The sequence below is a fragment of the Ctenopharyngodon idella genome, chromosome 6, assembly GCF_019924925.1.
Source record: "Ctenopharyngodon idella isolate HZGC_01 chromosome 6, HZGC01, whole genome shotgun sequence".
In the NCBI taxonomy this organism is placed as follows: domain Eukaryota; kingdom Metazoa; phylum Chordata; class Actinopteri; order Cypriniformes; family Xenocyprididae; genus Ctenopharyngodon; species Ctenopharyngodon idella.
The window spans coordinates 10,013,699-10,033,219 of record NC_067225.1 but is presented as its reverse complement, the minus strand read 5'-3'; the positions used below and the strand labels follow the sequence as shown (position 1 = coordinate 10,033,219).

Below are 19,521 nucleotides of genomic sequence, written 5' to 3'. Positions count from 1 at the left end.
AACTCAAAACTTGATAGTTCTGCTTACTTAAAATTACCTCAGATTTTTTGAGTTAGCCCAACTTATTTGGGTTTACAGTGTGGTCAGCAGCTATGTAACCCTATACACAACAAACTGTGATGCACTGTGTATTCTGACACCTTTCTATCAGAACCAGCATTAACTTCTTGAGCAATTTGAGTACAGTAGCGAGTCTGTTGGATCGGACCACACGGGCCAGCCTTTGCTCTCCACGTGCATCAATGAACCTTGGCCGCCCATGACCCTGTCACCGGTTCACCAATGTTTCTTCCTTGGACCTTTTTTGATAGATACTGACCACTGCAGACCGGGAACACCCCACAAGAGCTGCAGTTTTGGAGATGCTCTGACCATCACAATTTGGCCCTTGTCAAACTCGCTCAAATCCTTACGCTTGCCCATTTTCCTGCTTCTAACACATCAAATTTGAGGACAAAATGTTCACTTGCTGCCTAATATATCCACCCACTAACAGGTGCCGTGATGAAGAGATAATCAGTTATTCACTTCACCTGTCAGTGGTCATAATGTTATGCCTGATCGGTGTGTATATATATATATATATATAGTGATATGTAAATTTAATTTAAGTTACAAAAATTTTGTTTGTTACAAAAGTGCTCAAGCAGCTGCTGAAAACTGATTAAATCGTTAGATCGTTGTGGTTACTATTGCTGTGATGTCATGTGAGTGACAGGTGGTCCCGCCCTCAAGCCAGTAAAAACGTCATCAGAGAAAAGATGTTGCTGCAAGTGGGAGGGTGAGTTATTTTGATTAAAGACCAGGAGGGCGCATGATTTTTAAAAAATAAAAATAACAAAAATAATGTGCACAGATAAATTATTTATCATAAATATTGCAATACTATTCCATAAAAAATAAGAATTGTCGATGCAGCACTGTTCAGAGAAGCATGTTACAAGCGCAGCAGAAAAATGTATCCAACACAAGAACACGTGTTCATCCCTCCCCCACCTCCCATCTCCACCACCCTCTCAGAGAAGTTTCTCTTATATTTGTCGGGGCTGGAGATGGACTTGGTGAGCAGGAGACGCGCAGTGCGCAGGAACAGAGAACAGTGAGAGGACGAACAGAATCAGATAACAACGCTTGCCAGCTGCGAGGAACAGCAGAGGCGGTGAGTTAAAACTTGGACAGGATCCTTAGGGCGTCTACCAACTACCATCTTATCAAATTGGTGCGATACACCTGGGGAAACAGGAGGAGTGGATGAAGGTAGTGGAGGAGGGTGCCAACGCACAACTGCTAGACTGCGCCAAGCCAATCTGAGATTACAAACTAGTCGCATCCATATTTCTCCACATTTTACAGCCTCGGCTGAGTGAGTTTTTTTTAGTTATGCGGAATTTGAGAAGACAAGGAGATCTGCATCGATCCATCCCAAGACAAACGCATTGTTATTGACAAACTCCTGCGGTAAGCCTTAAAAATAACTTTTTCTAAATGATCTGCCCAGAAATGTGGGAGACAGCTGCTGGTGTACCTGAAGTGTGAAGAAAAACGAAAACATTTAGTCAGGAACAACGCTTTCTCGTATATCAGGGACAAGTTTAAGCGTGAAGGATGTCAGCGTTGCGGAAAAAATTTGGGGATGATTATCAGGTGGTGACCACCTCGTCCAGCGGCGGCGGGTTCAACCAGGCCCCCGAGAAGAAAAAGAAACGTCAGCGCTTCGTGGACAAGAACGGCCGATGTAACGTCCAGCACGGGAACCTGGGAGGAGAAACCAGCCGGTACCTGTCGGACCTGTTCACCACACTCGTGGACCTCAAATGGCGCTGGAATCTATTCATCTTCATCCTCACCTACACGGTGGCGTGGCTCTTCATGGCTTCTATGTGGTGGGTCATTGCCTTTATACGTGGAGACCTGAACCAGACCCACGATGACAAGTACACACCGTGCGTGGCCAATGTGTACAACTTTCCCTCCGCTTTTCTGTTCTTCATCGAAACTGAGGCCACTATCGGATACGGTTACCGCTACATTACAGACAAGTGTCCGGAAGGCATCATTCTCTTCCTCTTCCAGTCTATCCTAGGCTCTATAGTGGACGCGTTTCTGATCGGTTGCATGTTCATCAAGATGTCCCAGCCGAAGAAACGCGCGGAGACGCTGATGTTCAGCGAGCACGCGGCTATTTCCATGCGTGACGGCAAACTGACCCTGATGTTCCGAGTGGGTAACCTGCGGAACAGCCATATGGTCTCCGCGCAAATACGCTGCAAACTACTCAAAGTGAGTACATGACTGGAAGCGGCTAGAAAAGAGAGAGTAGATGTCATGATGAATCCAAGACCTCACAGTTTAGAGAGATAAACTGCATGATTAAACGTAAATCTTAACGTGTGAAAATGAACCATTTTCAAGCCAACTTGGGTTGTTTTTAACCCAGAATTTTTAGAGTGTATAATTGAATTTTAAAAGGTTCAAGCTAAAGTTCATTTTTTAACCTCCAGCCTTGACAAATGAGAAAGAGCTGCAATTTGATGTCCTAAAAATGCTGGGTTAAAAACAACCCAAGTTGGGTTGAAAATGGACAAACCCAGCAGCTGGGTAGTTTTATTTAACCCAACTATTGTTTAAAAATGACTATATGGCTGACTTAAAATGAACCCAAAATATGTTGGAAATTAAAAAGCAGACACATAATTACTAAAGGCAACAATAATAATCAAAAGGTGAACATTTATTAATAAGCTATTTATTAAATGTTTATTGTTTAATTATTATTTATTAAACTTATTAATAAATGTTCATTTCCAACATATTTTGGGTTCATTTTAAGCAAGCAATACAGTAATTTTTAAACAATAGTTGGGTTAAATAAAACTACTCAGCAGGTTGGGTCAGACATTTAACCCAACTACTGGGTTAAAACAATCCAATCCCTGGGTTCATTTTCATTTGTCAAGGCTGGAGGTTAAAGAATGAACCTTAGCTTGAACCCTTTAAAAATTCACTTATACACTCTTTAAAAAATGCTGGGTTAAAAACAACCCAAGCTGGGTTAAAAATGAAAACTAACCCAGGGATTGAGTTGTTTTAACCCAGTGGTTGGGTTAAATGTTTGACCCAACCTGCTGGGTAGTTTTATTTAACTCAACTATTGTTAAAAAATTACTGTATTTCTTGCTTAAAATGAACCCAAAATATGTTGGAAATGAACATTTCTTAATATGTTTAATAAATGAACATTTCTTAATATGTTTAATGAATAATAATTAAACAATAAACATTTATTAAATTGCTTATTAATAAATGTTCACCTTTTGATTATTATTGTTGCCTCTAGTAATTTTAAGCAAGCAATACAGTAATTTTTACATAATAGTTGAGTTAAATAAAACTACCCAGCAGGTCGGGCAAACATTTAACCCAACCGCTGGGTTAAAACAACCCAATCGCTGGGTTTGTCCATTTTCAAACCCAACTTGGGTTGTTTTTAACCCAGCGTTTTTTAGAGTGTACAGTGGACAAAGTATTGATCCACTTAATGCGACTGGATGCAACTTTCCCTTTTGAATCACTGTATACACTCCTAAAAATAAAGGAAGTTTTAACAGCAATGCCGTAAAAGAATCCTTCAGTGAACAGTTCTTAAACCATTTTTTTTCCTTAGTGTGAAAAACATTTAATTAATCTAATGAATCCTTTTCCACTATAAAGAACTTTTGGTGCAATGGAAAGGTTTCATGGATGAACCGAAGATGTCAAAAAGAAGCTTTATTTATTCATTAAACCCAGTCTTTCTCACACACGCACTCCATCATCTCCCTGTTTTATCCTAAGTAGTTCTTTTTTCTACTTTCCCTTCAGTCCCGTCAGACTCCTGAAGGTGAGTTTTTGCCTCTGGATCAACTTGAGCTGGACGTTGGTTTCAGTACCGGAGCCGACCAGCTTTTCTTGGTATCTCCTCTGACAATCTGCCATGTGATCGACTCCAAGAGCCCATTCTACGACCTTTCGCTCAGGTCCATGCAAACAGAGCAATTTGAGATCGTGGTTATCTTAGAGGGAATCGTGGAGACCACCGGTGAGTTTTAATCATAACACACACGAAGCAGCAAATAGGCTCAGATGTCAAAAAATGATGAATTCTACATCTCAAATTATGCTTCACATTACATTTCCACCATATTGCTATTATATTTTCAAATGTTTTTGAGAAATAGAAAAAATACTAAGCTCGTGTTTCTTTTCATTGAATCATGCACACTATTTACAAACTGTTATGAACAGAATGCTAAATCAAGCTTCTAAAATGTTAATCTTGTGTATAGAATATGTGTGGGGTGAAGGTGTTGGGTGGTGTGCTACAGATGTGTGGATCAGTGTTTGTGTGCGAGACCGTCTGCAGAAGCAAGTTCGCTGGTGCAAATCGGCTTTTTATGATAGAAAAGAATGAATGTTGGTGTCTACTGCAGCAAAGATGGAAAGAGAGAGAGAGAGAGACGTGTTATGTAAGAGATGATATACAAAGTTAGTCTTTCGTTTTGCTCTCTGCCTCATGGTTCTCTAGTCTGGCATGCTTAGAGATTAAGCCACCTGTCAATCAAATCTCAACTCACCTTTACTTTCTCACCCCGCAGCACATCAATCCATACATTTACAAGACAGCACGCACTTACAGTAAGAAACAGCATTCGCACAAGCAACAATGGAAAATCTCTGCAGCAAATACACTGTATACGTAATCAGATTCAGAATCACATGCTTCAATGGTGTCGTTTCATTAAAATAATCAAGAAAACACGCAATCATATATGCTGTCCGGTCTTCCTCATTGATGGCACATCTGAAAATTCCGCCTACAGAAAGTGAAGGGATTTGCGGGTAAAAAAAGAAAAGAAAAGAAAAAAAATATGTACAGTTAGTCAGCACTCTGTTCTCCCCATTGTGAATCAGTTTCCATAGCAACTAAATCGGCCCCTTCTTAAGCGGTCTCCATACAGTAAAGTCTCACCGGCTGTTTGAAGTATGGAGACGAAACTTGTTTTTATCAGCCTCACAAATCAAATACTAATTACTACTTATCAAATAATTCATTAGACATTTTTAATTATGCCCTGTAATTATGGCTAGGTTTATGGCATGTGCATGTGGGAATACAGCATAAATTTGTTACGTGTGTGTGTGTGTGTGTGTGTGTGTGTGTGTGTCCTTCAGTTCTAATCTTAAGGATTAAAGTCTTTGTTTGGACGCATCTCTGTATATGAAAGCTCATATTTCATAGAGCGGATACCGGGGCTAGCTGTCACAAAGGCTACATCTCAGAAAGGTACATTGTAAAAACTAGGGATGCACGATATATCGGCCACCATATCGGTATCGACCGATATATGATAATTTTTATTGTTATCGGCCCGATAAGAAAATTTGGCCGATATGTTAATGCCGATGAATAATGGATTTCCTTCAGCCGAGACACTTCAGATGTGCACTGCTCACCATGATGGTTTTGAATTGAAATATGATTGAAATCACTTCAAAAAAGAAAATACAGTTAAGTGCAACATACAGTATGTTGAATGTCATATAGGCTACATAATATTATAATGAGAACATTATAATTGTGTGATTGGGACATGGCTTTTAATGATGAGACTTTTGTTTTTATAATCAGGCTCTCAAAAATTATATAAAAATTTTGATTTTGATTTATCGGCCAATATATCAGTTATCAGCTTTCAAATATAACGAATTATCGGTTATCGGTATCAGCCAAAATTTTCATATCGGTGCATCCCTAGTAAAAAAAAAAATCAATTTCTGAGTGAAAATTACCTCAGTAAATCCTACACAAAATTTTATCAGTGTAATTGGTTTTGTATTTTAGCTAATCAGCTAATTTAAAGCAGACTTCAATTGGAGTCATTTTTGGGATTTCTATCTATCAAATATGCTATATGTGTTAAAGGGTTAGTTCACCCAAAAATGAAAATTCTGTCATTAATTACTCACCCTCATGTCGTTCCACACCTGTAAGACCTTCGTTCATCTTTAGAACACAAATTAAGATATTTTTCATAAAATCCGATGGCTCAGTGAGGCTTGCATTGTCAGTAAGATAATTAACACTTTGTCAAATGTCCAGAAAGCTACTAAAGACATATTTAAAACACTACAGTGGTTCAACCTTAATGTTATGAAGCGACGAGAATACTTTTTGTGCGCCAAAAAACAAAATAACGACTTTATTCAACAATATCTAGTGATGGGTGATTTCAAAACACTGCTTCATGAAGCTTCGAAGTTTTACGAATCTTTTGTTTCGAATCAGTGGTTCGGATCGCGTATCAAACTGCCAATGTCATGCCCCCCAGTGGTGAACCACTGAAATTTCGAAACACTTATGACGTAACAAAGCCTTGTTTACTGAAATCACGTGACTTTGGCAGTTTGATACACGCTCCAAACCACTGATTCAAAACAAAAGCTTCGAAGCTTCATGAAGCAGTGTTTTGAAATCACCCATCACTAGATATTGTTATAAAGTCGTTATTTTGTTTTGTTTTTTGCCGCCCAAAAAGTATTCTTGTCGCTTCGTAACATTAAGGTTGAACCACTGTAGCTGTCAATGCAGGCCTCACTGAGCCATCGGATTTTATGAAAAATATCTTAATTTGTGCTCCGAAGATGAACGAAGGTCTTACGGGTGTGGAACGACATGAGGGTGAGTAATTAATGACAGAATTTTCATTTTTGGGTGAACTAACCCTTTAAAATATAATCCAATTATAATTCAGTCTGCTGGCCAAAATAATGGTTTGATGGTTTTAATGATGTGTTACCTTTTATATTTTAAATATATTGTCTAAATTTAGCTGAAGAGCCATTAAATAGCCAGTTATAGGCTTGTAAATGGCAGATACCCATCGTGATAACTACTCCACACTGTCAGTACTCCACACCCACCCTCAAACACTGTAGTTGTAGCTGAAACTGGAAGAGTTTGGTTTGTGTTGTCAACATGTTGAGAAGACGCTGTTTTCTGCGCTGCAAATCCACTTTGTACGCACTTTAAAAGATGAGGACTCACAGTGGAATTGATCTGGAAAACCGTCAAGCACTGAGGAAGCCTCCGGAGCTGAAATTCAGATATTAGGCATTACGTTTCCTACATGCCAGGGCTGTAACCACCATAGACAATAATTATTAGATAATAATAATTAGAAATGGCCAAATGATATTTGATGATATTGATGTTGCTCTGCTGTACTCCATTATTCACTACTCTGTTTGTTGTTAGGATGACAAATAAGTTTTAAAAGTTACATTTTTAGGCTGGTCTGCCTCAGTGGTCTAACAGCGCTCATCACTGTCAGAATGAGTGAGCTGACCAATCAAATCAAAGAAGGCGGGGCTTACTGTTCACAAGATGAGTTCGAATTCCAATGCAACGCTTTTTGTTTTAGCGGTGTAAGAGTATGTGGCAATTAAGTAGCTAAACATTTAGTATTTGATGACTGTTTAACGAATGAAATATTCAGAGGCTGACAGTAATATCCAGTGATGCAAACTACTCAACATTTTTATGAAATTTTGCCATTTTGAATTGAAAACATGCTATTATTTGATTAATATGATATTCAGTTATGAAGTACATTAATCATGTGACGAGACAAGAAACATTTTGCGTTTTTGACATCAGTTTAGACCTGGAACTTTTATTGTTCTTATTTCTTTTTCATTATTCTCGTAAATCCCTTTTAATCTTTTAATTATTTAATAAAAAAGAATTACCCAATAACACCCTTTAAAATAGCATAATAGGGGCACTTTAAAAGGACAGCTTTTTACCTTATAGGTGCATATTAGTACCTTGAAGTAGTAATATGTACTATTAAGTTACTACTATTAACCTTTTAGGGGTAAATAAGGTTCAAAGATGTCCCTTTGATGGTACTGTCTCAGCAACAAGATGTTTTATGCCTAAAGGTATAATATTTGGTGATTTGATTTTTTTTTTTTTTTTTTTTTTTTTGTACCCCAGCACTGCTATTAGAGCATGTTGTCATTGTGTTCAACGAACTGTATCTTTCTTCCTGGACAATAACAGTGGAAATGGCTTTTTTTGTAGCCGAGACTTTAAGGTGTGTATACAGAAATTGACTTATAATAAGGCTACCCTGAGAAAAATTCTCTGGAGTAACAACTGTGATAACTAATCCCAGGCTTCTCTATACGATTCTCACAATGTGGCAGGAGAAAGATTTAGACAGTAATACATTAATTTTCTTCAAGCAGAGAAGCAGTGACTTCAAGGCCAAGGAGTCTCAGAGGAACAAACCAGAGCCATCCAGTGCCCTCAGAGATAAACATGACAGCTGTGCCAGCATTCACATCTGTCAAATTATTTACAGCTTTTCACATTACACTGCAAAAAAAAAAAAAAAAAAAAAAAGACTTGAAACTAACAAATCTAGCCATTGGAAATACTAATGGATTTTGCAATTTAAAGCAATTTTAGTGAAGACTGCATTAAAATTTGTGTCATTCAGTTCAACTTTTTGGCAGCTTGCTCAAAAGACAAAATAACCTTGAGATGTAAATTCTTAAAGCAAGATATATGACAGCACTTGCACTTTTGTTGGACCCTTGACATTTTTTTTTCTTTTAATCTAAAACCAATTACATTACATTTACTAATTCAACCTAAAATGCGTTCAAGAAATATTCTATCAGTAAATGTCAGGGCTATTCATGTAGATTCATTCGAGGGCCAGATTATCAAATCAAAAAGTTTTGGAGGGCCGGGGTTTCTTATTGGTAAGAATTATTTTATCTATAATTATTATAGGCTTAAATGAAAATATTCTGACAGTGAGACTTAGTAACCACAGGTAAAACCATACATGGCTACTCACTACTACCACTGTCAAATGATATTATATTATGATATATTATTATAGGCCTATAAAAAAACGCAGGTAAAAACTACACACACCTTCACAAAGAAATGAATTATATTTTCCCCTACCCACCTAATAAATATTTTGCAATATAAATGGATATAACATGGTAATCAATATAAATATTGCACATTTCCACAATCCATGTTAAATTACTACAGTTCATTCATGGTAAATGTTTGTAAGTGTGGTGATTTTGGGATTTAAAAGTCTTCTATCTTCACTCATGGCACGTTTCTCCTGTTTTCCTCATTGTTGGGAATGTTGAGGCTGTTTCATCCGATTTAAAACTAGTTTAATCATCGAGTGTTTTGTGGTTTGTAACCGAGAGGCGTGTGTTGAATTGAAACGTTTCTTACTTGATGTTGTTCCGTTATCCACTGGGCTGTGCTGCTTAGTTCAAAGTAAACTAGTGAAACGCCTTAAAACAGCGCTATTTGTTCTGTATTTGTTGTTACTGACCGAGAAACAACTTCAGATGATTCAGTGACAGAGCGGTCTGAACGAATCCAAATAGTTTCAGATCGTTATGCAAGGGCGTTTGGCCAATTCACGGAAAAGAAAGAATCGAGACAAAAGAATGATTCACGAATGATTGGTATCGCTGGTTCAATCGACAGCAATACGGGACACACATAATAACTGCTGAAATATTCACACGGAAAACGTTTCTCAGGTCAGTCGGAGGAGCGTGCATGATACGAACAGTGCAGCTGCAGGCGCCACTGCGGCCATCCAACCTGATCACATGAGAATGCGTATCAGTAGTACGTGTGTGTAATCTCATAGAAAATATGCATATGATACACATTTTATGGCGTACATATAATATGCTTGGTAGTCTTGGGTAGGATTAGTGGTGTGGGTGCCCTCGGGCTGGATGAAGATGATTGGCGGGCCGGACTTGGCCTGCGGGCCGCCAGTTGAATAGCCCTGGTATATGTGTTTCCAGGAATCAAACCTTTGACCTCAGCATTGTTAGCACTTTATTTTTTACCAGCTGAGCTGCAGAAACACTGGTAATGATATGGTGAATTAAGAATTTAAAAGTAGATTTAAGAACTATCAAGTGTTCCATTATTATGATCCGTTCATTAAATCTTGACTTTAGGAATTTTTAACAAGAATCTTCTCATCTATAGCTGTCATCTTTCCATCCACCTATTTTTATGCACATTTTGGAATAGGCCTATCATAGGCCTAGATAAAAAAAAATGCTGGATGGAAACGCCAAGATGCGCATAAATTCTAAAAATGCACATTAAAAAAGTATGCGCTTAAATAAGGTGGATAATTTTTTTTATCCAATAAGAAAACATCCGCATAAAGTATGATGGAAACATTTGCCGAATAAATTCCTCAATGCTCATTCCAAAAAGTCATGTGACTTTGCACAATTGGATGGCATAACTGGACTAACCAGGGGACCGATTTCATTGCACAGCATCTAAAATGTTGGTTTAATCATTCTGAAATGCCTGAGCCAAAGTCTGTTGTCAAAGTGGTTCGGTATAATTACCTCCCAGAACGGTCTTACACGATTGCATTCCCAAATAGCAGGTATCTTCCTCCGAACACAAGATAACAGGACCCTGTTTGTGTTTCGTCTGTGCGTTCCGAGGCGCAAGTCATTTATGATGTAGGCCTTTATCTCCTACTGCAGCAACTAGAGTTTTCTTAGTGATATCTGGCGCCAGTTTATCAGAAAGTGATGATTTTGTTCTCTTCATCTTGCTGAATGGAAACAGTGCTTTATTCACAAATGTTTTATGTGATTGTAATGAGGTTTGTTGGTAAGGGAAGGAGAACAGAGAACTGTCAAACGTTAAACATAACTTCAATCATAAAAGAAACATAAACAACAAAACAAAAGTAAAGTAAAGCGACTGCCCCTCATGGAAGACTGCAGCATGAACTAAAACAAAACAAGTCCAGGCCTGGTCCTCTCTCATCCTTCATTTTATCCTTCCAGAGCTCCTCTGAGTGACTCGAAACCGGTGTGGCCCGCAGGTGACGCTCATTAGCACTCGCACCACCGGCCACGCTCCGTTCCCACGGCTCTCGGCCCCACCCTCCTTGCCACAGCGATATTCCAATTTTCCAATTAACAACTTTGGATGGAAACATAGGAAAAAGTCTCATATCAAAACCTTAAGTTGTTGAAATATTACTCAGAAGAAGATTTTCAAGGTTATTTAGGGTACGTTTACACGACAACGATATGCTTAAAACTGAGAAGTTTTTCCTTCGAGTTTTCCGCGGACAGATGACACCATTGTCAAAACGATCCCCATTCATACGAATCCGTGAAAATGACTAAAAACGCTGTATTCTGCTGGCAGGCCATTAGATGGTGATGAAACACTATAGACTGAACTTGTAATACACATGTGCATGACGAAATCGTTTTCACAGATTCGCGTTTTTGTTGTTTACACGGAGACCATTTTCGAAAACTTGCACTTTGAAACCCGTTTTCAAAAGTTTGCGTTTTCAGGCCACTGTCGTGTAAAAAATGAACAGCAAAAAAGACACACAAAGTTTTCCGTTTTTAGTTGAAAACGGTGTTGTGTAAACAGCCCCTTAGAAGATTTGTCTAGATAACATTCAAAATACATTCCCTGAAGTTTTAATACCTTGTGTAAATTTTACTTCTCCTCAAATAAATGTATTTTGTTTTTTTGGGATATTAGTAATTTCAAAGTTATTTTATTTTTGGCATTGTGGAGAGCTTCCATTCACTTCCCTGTTCTGCAAATTTAAAGTGTTTTACCGGTATTGTGCTCTTTGATACCAATCTTTCATTTGAAAGTCACGTTTCTAGCATCTGTAAAACCGCATTCTTCCATCTTAAAAATATATCTAAACTACGACATATGCTCTCAATGACAAATGCGGAACAGTTAGTTCATGCGTTCATGACCTCAAGGCTAGATTACTGTAATGCTCTACTGGGTGGTTGCCCTGCTCACTTGATAAATAAACTACAGCTGGTCCAAAATGCAGCAGCTAGAGTTCTTACTAGAACCAGGAAGTATGACCATATTAGCCCGGTTCTGTCAACACTGCATTGGCTCCCTATTAAACATCATATAGATTTTAAAATCTTGCTACTTACTTACAAAGCACTAAATGGTTAGCTCCCCAGTACCTGAGTGAGCTCTTAACGCATTATAGTCCTTCACGTCTATTGCGATCTCAGAATTAGGGTCAGTCGATAATACCTAGAATATCAAAATCAACTGCAGGCAGCAGATCCTTTTCCTATTTAGCACCTAAACTTTGGAACAGTCTTCCTATCACTGTTCGGGAAGCAGACACACTCTGTCAGTTTAAATCTAGACTAAAAACACATGTGTTTAAACTTGCATACACATAACACATTATCCAACTTCTATAATTCAAATCATGTAAATTGTTAGGCTGCATAGATTAGGTCAGCCGAAACCGAGAACACTTCCCATAACACCTGATGTACTCGCTACATCATAAGAAGAATGGCATCTACGCTAATATTAGTCTCTCTCTGTTTATCCTGAGGTTTGCCGCAGCCTGCCAGATCCAGGCCGTATCCAGATGAGATAAAGGACCTGCGCCTAGACATGACGATAACACAGCCCTGACATTTCAACTAAATTATCCCCTGCAAAGGCCTCCTCCCCTTTCCTTTCCCTATGTATGGATAAAACGTTATCAAAAATGATTCCAGTTCGGATAGATCCGCGGACACAACTAATTTTTCTGTATTATGCGGACCAGACAAGTAGTTTGACAAATATCACTTTAAAAAAAAAAAAAAAAAAAAAAGACCAAGCTTCTGCGCACATACACACTCAAACACGCAAACCTATAGACTAAACATGTAAATGAACGGCAAGAATGTATTAAAGGTATTCGGGGATTTTTTTTCAGTAGGAAAGGTGTCATTTAAGCGGCCCCTAAAGTAATAATTAACAATTTTTACAACGGAAGTGATTCAATCAAAAACCAACTTTAGCTCGATAATAATTTTCCTATCGTCACTGGGAAGCTGCTTTGAAACAATATGTATTGTGAAAAGCGCTATATAAATGAAGATGACTTGACTATTTTTCTCGTTTTCAATTTTAAACTTCATGGCTTTTTCTCAAACTAGTTTCTCAATGTATCAACACTAAAAATGAAATGAGATTCTTGATTGTTTTGACAAAAGAGCATGACACAGATTTGCCTGACGCTACGATGCTGGGGTCAAACCATTTCAAATAAATGCAATCAATACACTTCTCTGGAAGCCTGACATAACAATTTAAACACGCTGTAAATAAGATAAAGCATCTGAAATGTGTGCCTGTTGAAGATTATTATGTGTCGAATGATTGTGTGACCTGTGACTGCTATTTTTGTTATATTTTATCAGATCCCTGATAAGGATGACATGGTTAGATCAGGGTTACTATAGATGACTAAAACTAAAACCATAAAAAATGTTACTAGAAATAAAATAAATGAGACCTGAAATTATTTTATTTCAGCTAGTTGTCAAGGAAACATTTCTCATTTTCATTTAGTTTAACTCTGTACTAAAATAAAACAAAAAAGTGACATAAAAATGAATATAAACTATTACTTTAACTAAAAATAAACATAAAAATGAATTCAAACTTTAAATAGAAACTATAATAGTATCTCAGTGATACTAAAATAGCACTGGGCTGGATTCAATTACAGTATTGAGCGACATGAAAAATTAACCATTTAGGCTTGGAAGAAAAGAGTATTGGCATTATTTATTGACGTTTTTATTTTTAGTTCTTGGCCTGTGGTTTCAGAATTTCAGTTTTATTTTTTTGTGCTCTCAGCAGTGCAAGTAAACGGGGCAGTTCGGTGCAACCGTCCCAAAAGGCCTCAGCAAATCAAAAGGGAGGCAGTGCTTCATCCCCTCAGGACCACACACTGTGTGTCAGCGAGATACAGGAGAGAATTGGGCCCAGCTGCATGGTCAATTACCGTTCAGAGCAGCCAGATAGTAGAGTTTACTGTTATCTCACACCACAGAGAGAGAGAGACAACAAGATAGAAAGGGAGAGTGTGAGATAGGGACCGAGAGAGGCAGTCGTGATGATAATGATGGTTAGTGCTATAGGTGTGTTAGGAAGAGACACTAAAATGGACAGGAGGGAATGTGGAGCGAGTAGGGGAAAATGAAGAGAGCGAGTGAAAGAGAGAAAGACAGAGATGACAGAAACAGGTCAGGCAGTGCACCTCTGTGGCAATGGAACCGAACACTTGATGACGGTCACCATAGAAACAGATTATCCCTCTTGGAAATATAAATTGTTCTCATAACTGTCAGATGTTGGAGTGTAGCGCTACCATTTTTTTTCTGGTGGAAGCTAATGTGCGCAAACGTTCCTCCCAAATGCAGAAATGAAATTTGTCGTAATGGAAGAATACGGAATGATTACGTAAGCCGAAATCGCGGGGAGCCAGACTGGATTTCAACTTCGGCAGAGACCTTACTTTCCCCTCTCCCAGCAAACAGCCGAAAGCCTGTTAAATATTTCATAAGATGAATAATATTATGTTATACTGCTAAGCCCAGGATTTGTCAGCTCAGAAAGCAGGGATTTTTTTACTGTAGTAAGGGAGGATAACCGCGCCTGTGTTTGTGTGTGTGAAAGTGTGTTGGTGCGTGATGGTCGTGGGCGGCATTACATGAGGGGAAAAAAAGAATCATCTTGACTTTCAAAACTGTATAATGTATGTTTTGTCTTGCTGGCTTTTTTATATTTAGGTCTGAGGTTTATATTGTGCACTCGGCAGCCGTCTGCTTCCTTCTGTCAGGAGAGCGGCACAGCAGTCCCAGCGCTTTCTAAACACCTTCATCCAGATGCTCAAATCCCTGTATAGAACAAAGTCCTCACAATATCTCTCCGGCAAACATCTCAAATCTCCTCTCCTCTGGCTCCCACTGCACTGAGGCACAGAGGCAGACAAAGAACCACACTCGTACATGGAGAAATGGAGATGCGGATGCTGGTTTTCAAGGGACCGTCTCGGCAATTGTAGACGGAAGAAAAGTGCACCTTTCTTGTGTGATCAAGTGTACTCTACATCAAGCACGGTGTTTCTTTTCAGTCGACAATTGTCTTATCTTAGATTCCTTGCTATTGACTGATGTAGAACGCCGTGTTGCAAATCCGTTCGCTTGTTAGAGGGTTCATAAAAACGAGCTCTTTATAGTGAAGGCTTTGCACGCTTTAATTAAGGAGGGATGTTCGCTGGTGTGGGTGATACACAGATCTAATGAATTTCCCACAGATAAAGCTCTTGTTTTCATGCAACCAAATGGACCGTGAACAGACGTTCCCGTGGGTGTTGCTTAACAGTAAATGCGCTTGTGTGTGTGTGTGTGTGTGTGTATGCACACGCTGTCAGTAATGCATCTATTAGTTTTAGTCACCCAACCATTGTTGCACAGTACACTCCTCTGGAACATATTTGTTGTTGCAATAAAGCTTGATGTAGATTTATTAATAAGCTGTTCCATCACCTTCGTTCGGACTTTGGCTTGCTTAGTTGGGGTTTAACGGTGTGTTCACTTGTAGTTTGGTTCTTTTGGTCCGGAGCAAAAAAGAAAATAATACATTTAGTCCTGGTTCACGTAGCGTTCACACTGTCATTTTTAAGACCGAACCTAAAGATACACACCAAAAAAAAAAAAAAAAGAACTGCGACAGAAATTAATGAACATGCAAAACCACTTCTCCTAAAAACGAACATGTGGTCTTCGTTTCAATGAATAATATATGGATTCTTTACAACAACTTGCATACATCATTCTTTATTCTTTTAAGCAGATATATTTATTTGTATAAATTAAATATAATTAATCCTTATTAAAGCTATTAAAAAGCAGTGAATGCTCTTCTTTTCGTCTTTGTTGTTTGGTTAATATTAAGGGCACAGACGGCAGCAGGTTTATTAGGCTGCTGTCACTTTAAGACAGAATGCATTGATCCAATACACTGATTCACATCTGATATTCTCACAGCTTTTTACATTCTTTTAAGACATAACTGACTCTGTTTACGTGAATACTTTCCAAAACAGACATTTTCACATAATGTGTGTTTTTGTCCATTCAAAAAAAGAGAGCTCAATTAAGTACTCGTGCGCTGTATAGCTTTCTGTGTACGCGGTTTCGAGTGTGTGCGCACAGAAAACCGTACCAAATAGAGCTCTCTTTTGTGTTGTCACGCTTTTTCAGATCTATCCATATCTCTTTCTCCCAGACATTTAAATTTTTTAATGTTTTATGAGACATGCAGCAAGTGTATGCCAACTTATGTCCCGCTGGTAGATGAGCACATTGCAATTCAAATGTGCGCATCTACAGTCATTCTGACTGGATCTCTTCCCAAATCTTGTTTTGGTCTGTTTCAAATAACAATTGGCACTGATGCTTCAGCATTCTGTCCTTTTTAGGGTGTTTTTGGTTAGTTTAGATGTCTTTGGTCCGTGTTGCTTTCATATTTCAGTCGAACCACACAAGTTCGCACCAGAGTTCGTTTTAATTGAACCAAACCTGCCAAGTGTGAACACACCCAAAAAAGACACTTAATATTCAGTAATATTATCATTATACTGCACTGACACTGATGAGAAAAAAACTTGTACTGAATTGAACTGAATTGAGGATGATGCCACTATTGTCTTCTGTAGACCTGCTTTATAGCTGAATTTGTTTCATAATTGACAAATTTTGCGACACTTGTCATTGAACTGAATTGAATCAACACTGAACTGACTTGAGCTGAATAATGACACTATGGTCTTTTTAGAGCTGCTTTACAGCAGAATTTCAATATGCCTCATAATTGATGAAGTTTGCATAATTGATTTCCCTATTTATTACTGTAAAGCAATCTGTATTGTATAAAGCGCTTTATAAGTAAAGATGACTTGACTTTGTTTCATTCATTAAATTAGTTTTTTCTTTGTATTATCCTAGGTATGACATGCCAGGCTCGTACTTCGTACACTGAGGACGAGGTTCTGTGGGGTCACCGTTTCTACCCGGTAATTTCTCTGGAGGAGGGCTTCTTCAAGGTCGACTATTCGCAGTTTCACGGCACTTTTGAGGTTCCCACACCTCCGCACAGTGTTAAAGAACAGGAGGAGAGTTTGCTCCTATCCTCCCCTCTGACGGCCCCCTCTCTGTGCCACAGCGCCGGTGGGGTGACGGAGGGCAGCGGCACTCTGGAAGGTCTGGAACTTCAAAGCGATGCAGAAACGGGCTCCATCAATATAGCAACGCCCATGCCCACCACCAAAATGCCCGCCAAATTTCAAAAGCTTACGGGACGGGACGCCCCAATCCGGGACGGAATGCCCCGCAAGCTTCTGCGCATGAGCTCAGAGATCACCTACAACCTGGGTGACCTGCCCGTCAAGCTCCAGCGAATCAGCTCGGCTCCAGGTGTGGCAGAAGAAAGGCTTCAGCCAATCAGTGCCATGCTGAGCCCCATGGAGGACAGACTCGCTCCCAAGCTGGGCTTGGTGGGCGGGACTGAACACATCAGCCAATCAGTGACAGATCTACCGCCGAAATTGCAAAGGTTGGCTGGAGGGGGGGTGGGTGGAATCGGAATCGGAGGACGAATGGATGGACATCTGCCTCCCAAACTGAGAAAAATGAATTCGGAGAGGTTCACGGGCTTGAGTTTAAAATGACTTCTTGACTTACAAGTTTCGCCCATTTACCTCCTCTGAAATTGCAATCTATACTTTTAGCAATTTATATACGGATAAAATATTAGATTAATGCTAATTCTCAGCACAATCTGGCATGTTTTTACCACAAACAGCATGAAAGCAGAATTCATTCAAAACCTAATTACAGATGATAGATATTATACCAATATTCAACACTATTTAACGACGATTCATTATATATCTTTTATATTAGCCTGTTAGACAAACATGTTTTGGGGGCTTGCCTATATTAAGTATATCTTAAAATAGAATATCAATATAATTATCAGAATGCAGTGTCAGTATTCACTGATAATCCACGGTAACTAATGTTTTTAAAGAAGCCAATGGCTATAACCTGAGTTAGCCATTTGGTCTTATTTAATGAGTAGACTGGTTATTGTGATTCACAATAACAAATTGAGAGGTTGGTTACTGTGGTCTTTAGAAATGGGCGCTGTGCATTTATGGAAATGTAACAAATATTTGATGAACCGACTCAGGTTTGTTTGTTTTTTTTAATCTATTGCATGATCTATCATTTCATAATCAAGCCAGATTATCTCACGTCAAAGATTAAGCCTTAAATATAAAGAGCCTAATGTAAAATACCAAACATTGTAGACATTGTAGTTCAGAAAGCTTTTAAAAAGCTTGCCACTTTGAAAGCTTTTCTTAGTTATTTGTGGAAGAATAAGGCTTTCACACAGTATTTCACATTTGGCTCCCAATACTTAACTGACTTTATATATGATGTTTTGTCAATGATTGTTTCCTGCTGTTCTCTGTTTAGCAGTTTAAACTTAGTTGAAATGTTCAAATATTTTCCTGACCTGAATGACTTGAGTATTGCGATGGGTAAGGTGGATAAAAGTGGGGGAAAAAAACATCAAAGACTGAAAAGAGCACAATGGATGTGTATATCTGTTTTAATATTCTTTATAGATAAGACCTTGTCAGCATTGTTATGGCTTTGTTTCACTCTTGTGTTTGAAAACTGAAGCAATAAGATTATAAATTGCAGTCGAACTTCTTACTGGAAAAATCTCGTACCTTATGTTATGTTAACGTTAATTGGTTTTACAGTTTTCTAATTGTGTTTATCTCAATACATTCTATTCTACGAATATTAGAATGGCAGTTGGAGTGGTTTATAATACTGTAATAAATGTGTTGTGATGTGTAACAAGTCTACTATAAAAGGAAACTACTGAAGGATAAACCTCCACCTGAACCGTCATCACAAAAGAAGTCCAAAATGAATCAAAGCTATGGGTGGACTTGCCAATGTTCGACGCATATAAGCTCATTGGTATTGGCAGAGGTCTTCCCCACAAATAAAGCAGTTTGATCTAGTATGACCCAGCTGTGTGGATGACTGGCAGCTTGCTGCCCGATGCTGCTCTTTGGAGGTGTTAGATTGCTTCAAATGCCTTGAGAATTCTATTCTCATGGTTTCTATGGACACATTTTCTATGCAGATAAAGTTAACTTTACAAAAAAAATGTCTGCCTGCTTTTAATCATCATTGTAGTATGTAATAACAGAAAACTTTGACACACGTTAAAGGCACAATATGTAAGATTTTTGGATTAAAATATACAAAAACCACTAAAACAGTGTTATATATTTTCTTGACTTGTGTACTTACATTATTCCAGATGTTTCCAAGAATGTTTAAATCCAGAGAAATAAGCTATTTTAACCAATGACATCATACCTGCGTTACCCTCGATTTCCGTTTTTATTTTGTAGAAACCATGGAAGACGCATTAATATATTATGTGTTTTATTAGACAAGGGAACAACTGTTTGGATACATTTA

At 38.4% G+C, this 19,521-nt stretch overlaps 1 protein-coding gene across 1 annotated transcript; it reads left to right on the top strand.

The window, feature by feature from the left end:
- Nucleotides 1–1,022: 1,022 nt before the first annotated feature.
- Nucleotides 1,023–19,313, top strand: kcnj3b (potassium inwardly rectifying channel subfamily J member 3b). The gene is made up of 3 exons (XM_051897486.1): nucleotides 1,023–2,280; nucleotides 3,862–4,078; nucleotides 16,954–19,313. The coding sequence occupies exons 1-3, from the start codon at nucleotides 1,606–1,608 to the stop codon at nucleotides 17,673–17,675; spliced, it is 1,614 nt and encodes a 537-aa protein (XP_051753446.1). The 5' UTR covers nucleotides 1,023–1,605; the 3' UTR covers nucleotides 17,676–19,313.
- The last annotated feature ends 208 nt before the right edge of the window (nucleotides 19,314–19,521 follow it).

Bases quoted from the DNA above. Each gene is read 5' to 3' on its own strand.
- kcnj3b (XM_051897486.1), top strand. From the start codon at position 1,606: ATGTCAGCGTTGCGGAAAAAATTTGGGGATGATTATCAGGTGGTGACC. The intron at 2,281-3,861 runs GTGAGTACATGA...CTTTCCCTTCAG, and splicing joins TACGCTGCAAACTACTCAAA to TCCCGTCAGACTCCTGAAGG. The intron at 4,079-16,953 runs GTGAGTTTTAAT...GTATTATCCTAG, and splicing joins GGGAATCGTGGAGACCACCG to GTATGACATGCCAGGCTCGT.